Raw genomic sequence first — 16,893 nt, forward strand, 5'->3', positions numbered from 1 at the left:
GCTGAGAAAAGAACGTGATGCAAGAATCGTCACCTTGCTAATTTCTTAATGCCGGTGGCTGTTAGAGGTGCAAGTGGAAGAGGCCCTGAAAGAGCTGGAATTAGGACTGCTGGCAAGGCAGAAGAGCCAGTTCCAATATGGAGGGAAGCAGAACATGGCTTTGAGTGATTCCTAGCAGGGATGCTGTGCCAGATTCCATTTCTCCTCTGTCGTGGTGGTGGTGGTGGAAAATGCTGTCAAGTTACAGCCAACTTATGGGTTGTCTTCTGGTGCAACTCTGTGTAAATTTTACAACTTTTGGGGACTCTCAAGAGCTAGCTGGAGAAACCTTCAGGAGCTGAGGTGAATTCCACAGGAGGGTTTGAACCAGTTGACTGAATCTTTGATGCAGAGGGGAAGGGAAGGCAAACCCTGAGTTGGGTTGGGCCTCGACTGTTCCGGCCAGGCAAGGGAGACCTGCATGGTAGACAGCAGCCTCGGTGTGGTGTTGTGGTTAAAGTGTTGGACTAGGATTGGAGAGACCCCGGTTCAAGCCCCATCCTCCCCGCCATGGAGTTTGCTGGATGAGCTTGGGCCGGTCACTGTGTCTCAACCTAACCTCTTTCAGGGGGTTGTTGTGAGGGTAAAAAGGGAGAGGGAAAACCATGTATGCTGCCCTGTGGTCTTTAGAGGGAGGACGGAATAAGAAGGGACTGGATCAATAGTCTGGGCTTTGACTAGGGTTGCTAGGTTTGGGTTGGAGAATACCTCGGATTTGGGGGGGTGGAGCTTAGGGAGGGCGGGGTTCAGGGAGGGGAGGGACCTCAGCATGATATCATGCCATAGAGTTCACCCTCCAGTGGCCATTTTCTCCAGGGGAACTGATTCTGATCAGCCGGAGATCAACTGTAATAGCGGGAGATCTCCAGGTACCACCTGGGGGGTAGGAAACCCTAGCTAGGACACCTGTTTTCTGTTTCCGATGGCCATTCCATTCTCTGAGAAGTACAGGTGTTGTCACTGCTGATAGTCGGGGGCTTCCGTTTGCCTTACTGGCAATTTATTCAAGAGCAGGTTCTTGGGCCTTGTTGACTCCAGCCAGCAACAGACACACACATGCCCAGGTGAACTGGAAGTTAGGTTCATCAGTCAGTGTTGGAAGCTCTTAGGTTGCCAGTTGGGAGTGAACTTTTGGGATTAAAAAAAGATAGCTATAATCATAACCCGGGGTTTTTTTTACATTAACTCCTGTGTGTAAGATACATAGCAATTCCAGGTCAATACAAGTGAGCCAAGTATCTTCCTCACCAACTAAATAGTGACTTTTTCCCTATCTTTGTGTTCCCTTTACATGATAATTTTAATGTTAGCCGTTTTCCCTGGCCTCAGCCTCTGTGCCCTGTTGTTGGCCCTCCGGAGGAACTGGCTGGCCACTGCGTGAGACTGGATGCTTTACTAGATGGACCACTGGTCTGATCCAGCAGGGCCCTCTTATGACTTAAACACAGGAGTTGTTTGAACACAGTTTTTTTTCTGTTAGAGAGCCTATGGGAAAATAGTACTGTTCATAAAACATGAAAAGCAACCTAACATGGGAATATATTTTAGTGTAGCCAGGAATGTGTGTAGAGGTGTGCTGCCACCAAGTTCCACCATAGCAATTGTGTTTGCTTTGGTCTTTAACTTAGTTTCATAGTCTTCATTTGGGGCTGAGCTACTTCTGGCAAGTACAAATTGCAATGGTTGGAATACCAGTTGGAGATTAAGGAGGGACTCCAAGGAAAATAATGAGGGACAGGTTTTTACAAATGGCCTGCCGGTAGGTATGGAGAAGGTCCCTGGTTCAATCCCCAGCACGTCAAGTTAAAAGGACCAGCCAGTAGGTGCTGTGAAAGATCTCCACTTGACACCCTGGAGATTTGCTGCCCATCTGAGTAGACAATACTGATCTTGACAGACTGATTCCGCATGAGACACCTTCATGTGTGTTCATGTGTATGCTGCTTTGCCTTCTGGGCAGCAAACTGACATGCCTAGTCACTGGTAAACTTGCTTTCCAGAAGGTTCTCCAGTTTACCCTTCCAAATAGCAAACCGACATGCCTCCTTATAACCAGGGGTCATTTCGTAGAAAAAGAGGTGCAGGAGCTCATTAGCATAGCTTATTTGCATATGCCACACCCCCTGACATCATTTGAAGTGTGTCAGAAGGCAACACCCACCGCTCATGCTCCACTGGACTGTTTTGGATTGCTAGCTATTGGGGGGGAGAACGTGCAGATCTGTCCTTGCAGAGGAGGGAGAGCTTGTACCTGAATAAAACTTGGTCTTAAAGGTGCCACTGGACTGTTTTGGACCAGGGGGCGGGGGGAGTTCTGCAACTTACCTGGCTGCTTCTTGCTCTGACTGAGGGCTGCTGGGGGCAGGGGGTGGGGCTTGTTGCGTGTGCCCGCCCCCTGGGCTCCTTACTGCCGGAGCTCCGCTCCTGTGCGCTCCTGCAGGAAATGACCCCTGCTTATAACTAAATTTATTAGTTGGTTAAGACCTTTAGGCTTTCGTGAGCTAAAGAAACAAGATTCCTTTCCAACTGTAGTCATTGTGTATAGGAATTGCTGTATAGGAATTTGTATTTTGGACATTCCTTGGAACAAAGTTCGGTGGTGGAAGTGGAACCAAACTGGGAGCACCACTGTCATGAGATGTACCCTGCATCAGCTGTTCTAGAATGTTCTGGGATGTATCACAGAATCGTGGAATCTCAGTCGGAAGGGGCCATCCAGGCCATCGAGTCCAACCCCCCTGCTCGATGCAGGACCAGCCTAGAGCATCCCTGACAAGGGCTTGTCCAGACCCTGCTTCAAGACTGCCAGGGAGGGGGAGCTCACCACCTCCCGAGGCAGCCGATCCCACTGTGGCACAACTCGGACTGTCAAAAAGTTTTCCCTAAGATCCAGCTGGCACCTTCCAGCCCTTACTTTCAACCCATTCTTGCAAGTCCTCTCCTCTGCTGCCAAAAGGAACAGCTCCCTGCCCTCCTCTCAGAGACAGCCCTTCAGATACTTCAAGAGAGCCATCCTGTCCCCCCCTATCCTGGGGAAAACATCTGGTATGGAATACTTTTATGCGCAATTTCTGTAAAAGGTTAAGGAACAAAATGGCCCCAAATGGATTTGATTACTCCTTTTCAACAGTCACTGGTCTGACTTCCGCATGAATTCGGAATGGTCCCGGCAGCACTAATGGCCTCCATTTCTACTGGGCAGATGTTTAAAGGTCTTGGGATTGGGGGGGAGGTGTCATTCCCAGTAACGTGTACACTTTCTTTTACCAACCACTTTGTTATTTGTTATTTTTTAAAATATATACTTTTTCTCTTTTCTTTTAGTAGTCGAAGGTCCGTGCCATTATGGACGAGGGTGACAGCGTACAGTTTCGCCGGCGGCTTCTGATGGTTGCGGAAGGCTTGGGAAGGGAAGACGTGGAGGGCCTCAAATTTCTCTGCAAGGACTTGATCCCCTTTGGCAAGCTGGAAGCGATGACATCAGCACGTGACGTCTTCCAGTTCCTCATAAGTAGCGACATAGTAAATCCGGAGGATACTTTTGTCATAGCGGAGCTCCTCTATCGGATTAAGCATAATTATCTGCTGCAGAAGATTAACTATACCAAAGAGATGGTCCAAGGGAATCTACGTCTGAAAGGGCAGGTGTCCGAATTCCGGTAAGTCTTTCGGATCTGGGTGTTCATTCTGCTTGAAATAGTGTTGACTGGTACTGATCGAGGTCGTTGTTTTCCTTTATGATGTAGTTTATGTAAGGAAGTAAACGGCAGCAGAGTTTGTGTTCAGATCTGCAAAGGTCTGGATTGTGTGTGTGTGTGGGGGAAAGCTGAGGGGGTCAGGGAGATTTGGAGACTTCTCTCATTCCTCAAACTGTGTAAGTCAGGATTGTTCAGGAGGGCATATTTGTGCAGGGAATAAGGCTGTAGTAGAACAATAATACTCAGAAAAGTTGAAGGCAGTAGGAGAAGATCCAGCATGAGATGGATTGACTCAATAAAGGAAGCCATGGCCTTCTGTTGGTGCCAGGTTGGTGTCGTGGTTAAGTGCGCGGACTCTAATCTGGGAGGAATCGGGTTTGATTTCCCCACTCCTCCACTCGCACCTGGCTGGATGACCTTGGGCAAGCCATAGTTCTGATAAGAGCTGTTCTTGAAAAAGAGCGGAAAGCTCTCTCAGCCCCACCTGCCTCACAGGGTGTCTGTTGTGGGGAGGGGAAGGGAAAGGAGTTTCTAAGCCGCTCTGAGACTCCGAGTGAAGGGTGGGGTATAAATCCAATCTCCTCCTCCTCCTCTTTTTTTCTGGCAAGACCTGAGCAAGGCTGTTAATGTTACAATGTTGTGGAGGTCATTAATTCATTGTGTTGACATGAGTTAGAAGCGACTTGTTAGTGCAACAGGCATAACAGCATGGAGTAATTTTTTAATAAGTAAACATGACTGTAGTGACGCAGTGTTCCCTCTAAGCTGAGTTAGTGTGAGCCAGCTCACAGTTTTTTTAGCTTCCAGCTCACACATTTTTGTCTCAGCTCAGGAAGAATGGCTCCAGAGCAAACTCATTGATGCAGCAGCCAAATAGCTCACTCACAGCTTTAATGCCAGTAGCTCACAAGGTAGAACTTTTGCTCGCAAGACTCCACTGCTTAGAGAGAGCATATTCCACTGTTCATAGTATGTATTATCTTATCACATTATTTCTGTAATTCCATTCTTTTTTTGCCTTGCTTTTACTTTTTTATATTATTTCTAATTTTTGTTTTAAATTTTTGTTTTAATTTTACAACAACAAATCTGATAACAAAATATAAGGACAAATACATACAAGTATAACATGTAGAAAACTAAATATTATAGCTAAGACATAAACTCAGATTATACCATATGTAGTAAAAAGATTCATCCAAATTGCGAATAAAGAGCAATCAGTTTCTAATTTTTGTGATCCTCATCCTTTTGCGTTGTTCCACATGTCTCAATGAAGAATAAGAAGAGAAGAAGAAATTGGATTTATACCCCGCCCTTCACTACCCAAAGGAGTCTCAGAGCAGCTTTTACAAACCCCCTCCCCCTCCCCACAACAAACACCCTGTGAGGTAAGTGTGTCTGAGAGAGCTCTTTCGAGGCCTGCTCTTGAGAGAACAGCTCTGAGAGAACTATGGCTCGCCCAAGGTCATCCAGCCAGGTGCAAGTGGAGGAGTGGGGAATCAAACCCGGTTCTCCCAGATTAGAGTCTGCACACCTAACCACTACACCAAACTGGCTCTCAGTGGTTTGATTGCCTTGTCTTACACTGTGTTATCCGCCTCCGGTCTTAGCAAGAACGGCAGGGTATCAAGAAAACAAATCAAAATAAGTAAAATATGCAGTGTGTGTTTACCATATAATAGCTAGCTCACTTTTCGAAACTTGTCACACAGACAGATGCTGTACGAACTGTCGGAAGAGTTCACGGAGGACGATCTCGGAACTGCTGTATTCCTTCTGAGAGAGCATCTTCCAAAGAGGCAGCCCAAGATGGTAAGTGAGGCACAATGGCTAAAAAGGAGTGCCTCGATACTGAGGGGGAAAAGGAGTCTTGTGGTACTTTAACTCATTTTTATTTCAGTATAAGTGATCCATAGACGAGAGTTAATGTTATGAGATGCATGTAGGACAGGGGTGGCCAAACTCGCTTAACGCTGGAGCCACACAGAATAAACATCAGATGTTTGAGTGCCGCAAGACATGAACAAATATTACACACATGGTTTTATTGCGAAATATGGAAATTTGCTTTTTATTGACATTACATGAGACTGCCGACAATAAAAACCAAAGGGGTAGAAGCAGGTATCGATGATGATATTTAATTGTCCAATTATATTTATTTGTTTGCTAATGATATTTATTTGTTGTCAGAGAGAGAGAGAAAGTGGGAAGAAAGCAAATAGATGGGAGAGGGAGGGAGAGGTGGAAAGAAAGCCAACTCTCATTTTAAATGCATCCTCCAAGCCCCTCTCCCACACCGGGTGGCTTGGCTTGGAGAAGGGATTTAAAGAGACAAATGCCTTCTCCAAGCCAGCTGGTGGGGGGCTTTGCCAATGCATTTAAAGTTGCTTTCTTTCTCTGCTCCCCACCACCTCAAGCCTACCCAGGGAGGGGAACACTGGCTGGGGAAGGGAAGACCAATCAGGGAGGCAGGCCTCCCCTTCACTTCCCCAGCCACCCTGCCGGGAGCTGCGTAATATGTGTGAAAGAGCCGCATGTGGCTCCTGAGCCACAGATTGGCCACCCTTGATGTAGGAGCTCCTTACTGGACCAGACACTTATACATGAAGTTATGAAGATTTAAAAAAAACAACAGTTGAGGTGTAACTATGTAATACTCAGATGCACATAAACATGTTAAAAGCCATGGCGGTGTGTTGCACGTGGCCTTTTATTGATTTCCAGGCTGCATTTCACAAGATTATCACGTGAAAAATTGTGGTCTAAACTCCAAAGATGTAATATAGGTCTTAGGCTTTTATTTTTACTTACGTCACTTCATTATAACATAACTATGCAACAGAGCAAAGTTCAAGTCCAGCGGCACCTTCAAGACCAACAAAGTTTTATTGAAGGTATAAGCTTTCGTGTGCACACACACTTCTTCAGATACAGCGAAATGGAAGTTGCCAGTCCATATATATATATATGTATATATATGTGTGTGTATATATATATATATGTGTGTGTGTGTGTGTGTGTGTGTAGAGGGTGTGCAGCAAATTAGCATACAGCATAATGAAGCTGTTCAACAGATGCAAGGAACAAACAGGAATAACGGTTGCCTCCATGCTTGAGAGGAGACGGATGAAGCATAATGGCAGGGTCTCAGTTAATTAATCTCAGCATTCCACAAATAAGGATACATCTGCCTCTCTCTTGACATGTTATGTGAATTTATTACCTCAAGGTAATTGTCCAGTTTTTCCTTGTAGATGAGAACTGGAAAACCACCTTAACAGTTGCTAAATCTTTAGCTGTGGTGATTGCCTGTAAGAGGGTTGGATTTTGATCTGCAAGAACCTTGAGTCAGAAGATCAATAGGATAAGAAGAAGAGGAATAGAGCTTTTAGGGCACAGTTTCAGTCTTCTTGTTAAGAATGAACAACTGGGAATTTGGGGTGCATGGACATGAGAGAGAGAGAGAGTTCTACCAGAGACAGGTATTCCAGATACATACAGCTGAATGACTGAGTTGACGCCTGGAGTAGTGAAATGGTGTCATGGTGATTTGGTTGGTGGCTCGGTTGGCAGTTCATGACACAGTGGATAGGCCACAGAAAAGTGATGAGGGTGGCCCACGTTACCGTCACATGTCCTAGGATTGCCAAGGGATGTGCAGCCCGGCTCTTCATTTGTGACTTGTTGCATGCTCAAAAATGGGTGCTGTACTAGAAGGGAAAGGGTCGTAGTGGTTTCTCCACTGCTGTGAGAGAGTAAATTGGCCAGTCCTCTGAACGCTTGGACCCTTCCGCTGGAAGAATTCATGCAACATCTCCAAATCTCCACAGAAATCAAAGGTGATGATTGAAAGCTTTTGATGAAGTTCCTCATCAAAGGCTCCTAAGTAAGCTCAAAAACTGGCTAATTAATAGAAAACAGAGAGTGAGTATAAATGGGCAAGCTCAAAAACTGGCTAATTAATAGAAAACAGAGAGTGAGTATAAATGGGCAATTTTCCCAGTGGAGGGTGGTAAGGAGTGGGGTACCACAGGGATCAGTACTTGGTCCACTGCTTTTTAACTTGTTCATTAATGATTTGGAGTTGGGAGTAAGCAGTGACGTGGCTAAATTTGCGGATGATACGAAGTTGTTCAGGGTGGTGAAAACCAGTGAGGATTGTGAGGCACTCCAAAGGGATCTGTCAAAGATGGGCAAGTGGGCGTCAACATGGCAAATGGGGTTCAATGTGGCCAAGTGCAAGGTGATGCACATTGGAGCCAAAAATCCTAAATATAAATACACATTGATGGGGTCTGAACTGGCAGAGACTGAGCAAGAGAGAGATCTTGGAGTTGTAGTAGATAACCATTTGGAATACTGTGAGCAGTTCTGGTCACCACACCTTAAAAAGGATATTATAGCTTTGGAAAAAGTGCAGAAAATGGCAACTCGAATGATAAAAGGGTTGGAACACTTTCCCTATGAGGAAAGGTTAAAGCGCTTAGGGCTCTTTAGCTTGGAGAAACGATGACTGAGAGGTGACATGATTGAGGTTTATGAGATTATGCATGGGATAGATACTTTTCTCCCTTTCTCACAATACAAGACCTCGTGGGCACTCAATGAAATTGCTGAGCGGTCGGGTTAGAATGGATAAAAGGAAGTACTTCTTCACCCAAAGAGTGATTAACACATGGAATTTACTGCCACAGGAAGTGGTGGCAGCTACAAGCATGGACGGCTTCAAAAGGGAATTAGATAAGCATATGGAGCAGAGGTCCATCAGTGGCTATTAGCCACAAGGTATAGATAGGAACTCTCAGGTTGGGGCAAGTGATGCTCTGTCTTCTTGGTGCTTGGGGGGGGGGTCAACAGTGGGAGGGCTTCTACTGTCCTGGCCCCACTGGTGGACCTCCTGATGGCACCTGGTATTTTTGGCCCTGTGTGATACAGAGTGTTGGACTGGATGGGCCTTTGGCCTGATCCAACATTGGCATCTCTTATGTTCTTATGAACACCTGAGATTTCCAGCACTTTAAATTTAGTGTCACATGAGAAGAGTCTGAAACTGCAGAATTACAGAGCTTGAACTGAGGACTGAGAAATGTGTGTTGGTTTCAAGAGGGATTCCATCACTTTGTTTGATGAAAACAAAGCGTATGAGAGAGCTTGATGGACGATGTGGGAAGATCGGTTGGAAAGGTGTAGACAGAGGCCTAAATATCACATGCCATTTCTCTCCTAGTCTGGTGTTGAACTACTGACTGCCTTAGAGAGGAATGACCTCCTGTCCGAGAACAACCTACAATTGTTGGAAGAGCTGTGCGGCAAAATATCACCCAACCTACTGACGAGAATTGATACCTACAAACTGAAAAGAGGTGTGTGTAACTTTCTGTAGACCCTGTGCCATCAGACTCAGCGAAACAAACATGTCTACAGTTGCATGCGGGAATCTTGTTGTCTGGGTATCTTGATGTCTGGGTATCTTGTCGCCTGAGCTTCTTTGACGTTTGCCCAGCCTACAAACAACTGGAAATCCTGAACTTTATTTATATTTATTTCATTTACAAGCTGACTTTCTCTGCCCGGTGGGCACCCAAAGGGCTAACCACACTTCTATGCAGCGGCTGGACAGACAATTGTCAGGGATGCTCTCGGCTGATCCTGCATTGAGCAGGGGGGTTGGACTAGATGGCCTGCAGGGCCCCTTCCAACTCTGAGATTCTTCTCCTGTCCTCTATTGGATCCTCACACCCAATCCTCTGAGGGAGGCTAGGCTGAGAGAAGAGAGAGTGACTGGCACATGGTCACCCAGTGGGTCTCCATGGCAGAGGAGGGGTTTGAATCTGGTTCTCCCAGATCCATGCCCAGTTCTCACCCTGGCTCTGACTCCCCTTCTCTAGTGGATAACGGGCTAAAGATGCCCTGAATCACTCAGTCCAAAGTGGATTATACTCCTGTGCTGTAGCGCCTCAATTTTGGGATATGTAAGTGTGCCTTTCACATCTTTAGTGGAGAGCACTTTGTAAGTGGTACTGAATAACCACTTATTTGGCAGTAGAATGTTGTTCATGTTCAGTAGAACAGTCCCCATTGGCCAAGCATGGGGAGTCGAGTCATTTTATGAGAAAGTAGCATCCAGGACTACTGGGTTTGTTGGAATGGTGTGCTGGTTCTACGCCACAGGAACAAATGGCTCTGCCCAAATCATATCTGGTTGCCACTGACTTCCTCATCCCAATGAGTGCAGCACGGCCAGGATAATGGGTCTTTGAATAACACGCAGGGCTCTTTTTGTAGCAGGTAGTCATTTGCATATTAAGCGACACCCCTAATGTACCCAATCCTTCAAGAGCTCACAGTAGCTCTTGTAAGAAGAGCTATGTAAGCTCTTGGAGGATTGGCTACATTAGGGGTGTGTGGCCTAATATGCAAAGGAGTTCCTGCTACAAAAAGAGCCCTGAAACACGTCTTCTCAAAATAGCTGTAGGATGATCAATGGTTAGGAGCCCAGATGAGGCTCAAACGTACCACTCTAGTGACCTAGTTGTCTCCTTGGCCACCACAATTCATGACCTTTGAGGTGGTGTTCTCCAATGACAGGTGCTTGTCAACTGGACATGATGGTGATGGAGAGCACCATCAAGTTGGCACCCAGCTTATGGCGACCCCTGTAGGGTTTTCAAGACAAGAGACGAACAGAGGTGGTTTGCAGAGCAATCCTGAGCTTCTTTGGTGGTCCACACCCAAGTCCTAACCCGGGCTGACCCTGCTTAGCTTCCGAGATCTGATGAGATTGGGCTAGCCTTGGCCATCCAGGTCAGGGCTATTTGGACCTACAGCTGTTTGAAGTTGACAAACCCATGAAGTGGTCTTACACTGTCCTGCCTACCAATGCTCCCTCTAAGCTGTGGAGTCTTGTGAGTAAAAATTCAACTTTGTGAGCTACTGGCATTAAAGTTGTGAGTGAGCGATTTGGCTGCTGCATACATTAAGTTGCTCTGGAGCCACCCTTCCTGAGCTGAGACAAAAATGTGTGAGCTGGAGGTGAAAATACTGTGAGCTAGCTCACACTCACTCAGCTTAGCGGGAACACTGCTGCCTACTCCAACCAGCAGGGTGTCTCTCCAGGATCTCAAGCCAGATCCCTACCATTCTTCCTGATCTCCCATTTTAAATTCTGGAGTATACTGGGTCCTTAATATGACACTACTCGCATGTACTCTGTCACTGAGCTGTGGCCCTTTGGGCTTAGGGTAGCAGCATTTGAGACTGAAGTCTAACTAAGCAGAAGCTTTTGCAGGCACCGACCTACCTCTTCAGGTACTGGAAACAGGTGCCTTTAAGCTAGTTGATAGTACTGCACCTGAAATTCTGGTGCAGGATGCTAAATTCCCTTGAGGAGTGGACCATCTGCAGGTTTCTCAGCTTCATCCCTTGAGTTAACTTCTTGAGCACTTCTTTTTTTATGCCCCCTGTAGAGGATTTTTTATTTCATTTTCTATAAACTACAACAAAATTAGGGAGGGGATCTACAAACTATAGGAGAAAGTAAAGAAAACCCACTAAAAACCCAAGAGATGGTGGTCATACATACTGCTTAACAAATTCGCTTTTAGCTCAACGTTCATGAACTTGAAATGAACTCAATGAACTTGAGCACTTCTATGTGCCACCCTATTAGTATCACTCTTCCAAGTTTCCTTTATCAATTAAAGTTTCTAGATTTCCACTATTCCTTTATCTGGTTTGGTTCTCTTTAGGCAAGAGAGAGTTTGGATCCTAATTGGGTTTTTTTTTTTTAATTGTCTTAAGTTTCTCTGTCAGTTCAAGAAAGCAAAGAAAACGCACCCTCTTCAGTTCGGGAATCACCTTTAGGAGGCGCCTGCCTGTCTGCTGCTATCCAGGTAGGTGGTGGAGAAAGTGCCATCTTCCGTTGCCTCACTTGGACAGAATAGTAGATGATGTTCTTTTAGCATTCTGCATAGATTTAGCAGATATTGAGAGGTGTGGCGGCTATGAAGGAGGAGGCTCTGTGGCAGGGGGATTGTGGGAGAGGGTGGCCAGATCCAGGTGGGGAAACTGCTGGAGATTCAGGGATGGAACCTGGGGAGGACAAGGGACCTCAGTGGAGCTCCAATGCCACAGAACCCACCCTCCAAAGCATCCCTTTTCTCCAAGGGAACTGATCCCTGTAGTCTGGGAGGTGAGCTGCAATTCCAGGGGATCCCCAGGTCCCACCTGGAGGCTGGCATCCCTAGGGTCTGTGGCCACTGCCTTCCGGACTGAAGAATATCCAGTTCCCCATTTTGGCCTCTCCTATAGATTCTTCATGCCCCAGCTGCCCGCAATCAAATAAAAAGGGGGACATGACCTTTAAATTAAAGATTGGGAGCGTGTAATCAGTGTGCTCCCTAAAAGCGTCTTATCTGGAAACCTTATTAGACCAAGGCTGTATTTATAAGTGAGGTAAATAGAGACCCCTGCTTCTTAAGATTTTTGACTTGACAGACAAGACACAGGTGGAGACACGCCCCCTGTGGTTTGGGGATTCGGGGGACTCGCAGGAACAGCACGGAAATTGTGGCTCCCTGTTTGCCTGGTCTGAAGTGTCTTCAGCTCTCAGAAAAAGCACCTTTGGATGTAGCCCTGTGTGTGCGTATGGACTGTGGAACAGCACACACAAATCTATCTTACTGGAGCCCATTTCTTTATGTTATTTATGTTATTTATTTATTTAATTAATTGCATTTATACCCCGCCCTCCCCGCGAGCGGGCTCAGGGTGGCGTACATAGGGCACATAGTGCATACAATATAAATGGATAAAACAATTAAAATTCAATCATCGGATGCAAGAATAAAAACTCCCAACAACTTGTATAACAGCGGGGGAGGACTAGGGCCGTAAATCGATGTTATGATAGGACAGGCTCAGTTATACCTTGTGAGCTGTAGATACCTTTCACAGTCCACTAAAGCTACACTTAGCTTTCACAATCCTTTTTTCTCCCTATTTCTTTCTTTCAAAAAATGGGGAGGGGGAGAACAAGGGAGACATAAAGACAAAAATAAAACAACAGTGATGGCGGATCTACAGTTAAGATACTACAGTTTCAAACGATATAAAAATAAGTCCATACGCAGTTGCTGTCTATTAGGTCCTCAATCCACCGGTTTTCCAGAGGTGGCCTTTTATCTTTCCGATATTGTAATATCAGTCTTTTTAGCTGTTGTATGGCGGGAGAGAAAAATCCTTAAAATCCATCAACTGAATAAGATTTTTAAAAAAACTAAATTAAGATTTTTAGAAAGGAAAAAAATCTACATATAGACAAAAATAAATCAACAGTGATGGCGGGTCTACAGCTAAGATACTACAGTTTCAAACGATATAAAAATAAGTCCATATGCAGTTGCTGTCTATCAGGTCCTCAATCCACCGGTTTTCCAGAGGTGGCCTTTTATCTTTCCGTTGTTGTAATATCAGTCTTTTTAGCTGTTGTATGGGCATGGAGGGTCCATTCCTGTTGGCCATCAGTTAGCCTTCAAGAGATGGGCAGATAGTCAGTTTAAAAGTACATAAGTATACTTCACAATCCTGCCTTAAGGTTCCGTCAGAATTGTTTGCAGGTCACACGTTTCTGTTGTGTACAGAAATATGAATATGCAGATTTGGTATTTACATATTTAGAAAAATTTCTGTGCCCTCTCTCCAGGGAATTTGGTCAAGTAAAACATAAAATGCCGTAAACATTGTTAAAAGCCAGCCAGAATATAAACACAAAGTAGACAATTGAGGAGCTTAAAACAGGTCTCAAAACACTTGAGACTAGAAGCAGGCTAAAGAAGGATAAGAACATAAGAGAAGCCAATGTTGGATCAGGCCAGTGGCCCATCCAGTCCAACACTCTGTGTCACACAGTGGCCAACACCCAGGTGCCATCAGGAGGTCCACCAGCGGGGCTAATAGCTGTTGACGGACGCTCTGCTCTATATGTTTATCCAGTCCTCTCTTGAAGCTGTCTATGCTTATAAGAACATAAGACGGTAAACATCAACCCCTTTTGTATTCATTTAGAACATTTTTAAACGCCACCTTTTCAGAGCTGTGCTGGAGGCAGCTGACAATTGAAAACCACAGTATAAAAAACAGGAGAAAACCAAGCCATTAGACATAAGCAGCACCAAAACTCTCCATAAAACAGAAGCAGACCATTAAGAAGCTGGTAAGATAAAACCTGTTAGTTAAAAGTCTAGGTAAAAAGGTGCCTTTTAAAGCCTCATTTAAAAAGAAACCTTTTAGCATTGATGTTTAAAGATTATTTTAAATGCCTGATTTAATTAAAAGTCTAGGTAAAAAGTTGCCTTTTAAAGCCTGATTTAAAAAGAAACCTTTTAGCATTAATGTTTAAAGATTATTTTAAATGCCTGATTACTGAGTTCTGGGAGGGGGAGACATGCGTGTCCACAAAGTCTGGAATGACTGCGGTGAGAGAGGGAAGTGAAATGAAGTGGAGGGAGAGCTGGTCTAGATGCACTCAGAATAATTTGTGATCAGGGGCCCTTTTTTAAAAACATTTTTAAATTGTTTTAAAATTCATAACAACAACAATTGAACAAGAACTGGTTAATGGTCTACCGAACAGTTGAAACTGAATGAAAGATATAACATCTCAGTCATATACGAAGTACAAGCAATGTTACATAATAATGTAATACTTCATAGTATTTGTGAAGAGCTGTATAAATTGGTAACAAATCACCATTAAAGACAAATTCTAAGAAAGGAGGCCATTTTGATTGGAAATCTGAGCATTTAGATGGGTTACCAGAATAAGAGACCCTGTCATAAATTTCATCCGTGGCATAAAAATCCCAAACCTTAGAATACCAGTGTGATAAAGACAACATATCGGAGCTCTTCCATCCATTAGCAATTACAACTTTTGCTGCAGTTAATAAGACATAAATAAGCTCTTGGCGGATTTTTGGAATTTGGGAATCTCGCCAAAGGTCCAACAGGATAAGTGCAGGGATTTGTTGAGTCGAGTAACCAGTGATATCCTTATTGGAAGAAATTTTTTGACCCAAACGTTTTAACTGTTAAGCAGGGCCACCAACAGTGGATATAGGTACCCCGTTTCCCCACCGGATCTCCAGCATCAGGGGCCCTTGTTGAGCATCTTGTCCCCCTTCCACTGGGCAAATAGCTTAATGGAATGCTTGCAAATCAGATCTCACCCTACGGAAATCTGATTTTATGTACCTTTTCCTCCTAAACAGGAAAGATCTATCAAATACCCACCTGATAGTCTTGGTAAGTCTTTGTTAAAAGTAGTAGCCATCTCTAGCGGTGGTCTTCCACACTTGTATGTTCTGGTATTCCTAATTTGTATCTCGAGGGATAACTACGGTGTGAATCATTCCTTTCCTTTGGAGCCTCTCTGCTGATGTGGACATGGGGGGTTGGAAGGTGGAAAGGTTAATATATATCTAAGGAGCAATGAACGCTAAGCGTTCTTCCCCCAGAGTTGCTGAATTTCATTCTTGGCTTGGGATTCTGCTTAAATATAAAAGAGCGTAAGGTACCGGGAGAGTTCCTTGAGAGTTTCAGTGGAGAGACCCGTCACCCATTTATTCAAAACACGGGCATAGATTGGGAATGTCATTGACTCAGCTAGATTCAAGTCTAGTAGCCCTTTTAAAACCAACTTTAGGGCTTTAAGCTTTTAAGGGTCAAAGCTCTCTTTGTCAGATATCTCCAGGTGGTCAACCGTGTTGGTCTGAAGCAGCAGAACAAATTGAGAGTCCATTGTGGCACCTTTAAGACCAACAAAGGTTTATTCAAGGTATGAGCTTTCGTGTGCAGGCACACTTCTTCAGATACCTTGGAAAGGAAGCTAGAGTCCAAACTTACAGACAGGGGCTGAGCAGCAAATGAACATGTAACATGAATGGAGATGTTTTAAGATACGCAAAGCCAAAACTAAATAACAAGCTAAGGTTATAAGGTCAACCGTGGTAAAGCAATAAATACGTCAAAACAAGACTGAGACTCTCCATCCACTCCTCTCAGGCGTGGAGGTCAGATAGATACCCTGAAAATCTTGTGGGTTTCAGAGGTGCCACTGGACTCGAACCCAGCTCTTCTACTGCAGACCAGCAATGCTGTCTTCTGAAACGGTCGTCATTGATTCCACACCGCCTTCTCAGTTGGGGTGGTCATTTGTTGAGGATCTCAGCAAAGTAGAACTCCCATTTTGAAAGCTGGGGCCGGCGCATGAGGACCCGTAAACGTGACTGGTGGTTGGCGTTTCCCGGGATTCATTTGCACGCCACTCATCACTCTGCTCCTGTTCCCAGAATCATTGGGAGGCTCCAATGTGACTTGGGAGAACTGCCAGTGCCGTGCTAGACTAAAGGCTGCTGTGGGCCTCTGTCCTGCCCTGGATATGGCCCAGGCTAGCCCGGTCTCCTCAGACCTCAGAAGCTAAGCAGGGTCGGCCCCGGTTAGTTCCTGGATGGGAGACCACCACAGAAGCCCAGGATTGCTCTGCAGAGGCAGGCCATGGCCAACCGCCTCTGAACGTCTCTTGCCTTGAAGACCCTACAGGGGTCGCCATAAGTTGGCTGCAACTTAATGGCACTTTTCACCACAGGTATGATTTGAGAGAACTGCTGTGAGGCTCTAGGTATGTACCCTTCCAGTCACACACTGATGAGAGATGGGATCTCTTCATCACTTGGTAATTCAGTTACATCTGACACAGAAATACACCCAGTCCTCTAATGTCTCCCACTCTGTATAGAAGAAGAAGAAGAGATTGGGTTTATACCCCACCCTTCACTACCCAAAGGTGTCTCAGAGCGGCTTACAAACTCCCTTCCCTTCCCCTCCCCACAACAGACACCCTGTGAGGGAGGTGGGGCTGAGAGATCTCTGAGAGAAGCTGCTCTTTTTCCAGGACAGCTGTGCTGGAACTATGGCTTGCCCAAGGTCATCCAGCAGCTGCGAGTGGAGGTGTGGGGACTCAAACCCGGTTCTCCCAGATTAGAGCCCACGCACTTAACCACGACACCAAACTGGTATAAGTTGCTGGAAGGAGATACACCCAGACAAGTAACTCATACAGAAATGCGGCAGGTAACCTCCTCTGGTGGGG

General features: G+C 45.3%; 1 protein-coding gene across 1 annotated transcript in view; it reads left to right on the forward strand.

Annotated features, from left to right (window-relative positions):
• The window catches only part of LOC107122423 (caspase-10-like), a 37,208-nt gene that overhangs the window by 4,793 nt on the left and 15,522 nt on the right, over positions 1-16,893 (forward strand). Inside the window, exons 2-6 of the mRNA XM_015425517.1 lie at positions 3,364-3,698; positions 5,453-5,552; positions 8,971-9,106; positions 11,544-11,635; positions 15,014-15,047. Of these exons, the coding sequence (XP_015281003.1) occupies positions 3,385-3,698; positions 5,453-5,552; positions 8,971-9,106; positions 11,544-11,635; positions 15,014-15,047 (676 nt within the window). The 5' untranslated portion in view covers positions 3,364-3,384. The remainder of the gene's footprint in view (positions 1-3,363; positions 3,699-5,452; positions 5,553-8,970; positions 9,107-11,543; positions 11,636-15,013; positions 15,048-16,893) is intronic.

This window comes from Gekko japonicus, unplaced genomic scaffold (genome assembly GCF_001447785.1).
Source record: "Gekko japonicus isolate JY-2015 unplaced genomic scaffold, Gekko_japonicus_V1.1 scaffold604, whole genome shotgun sequence".
Lineage (NCBI taxonomy): Eukaryota > Metazoa > Chordata > Lepidosauria > Squamata > Gekkonidae > Gekko > Gekko japonicus.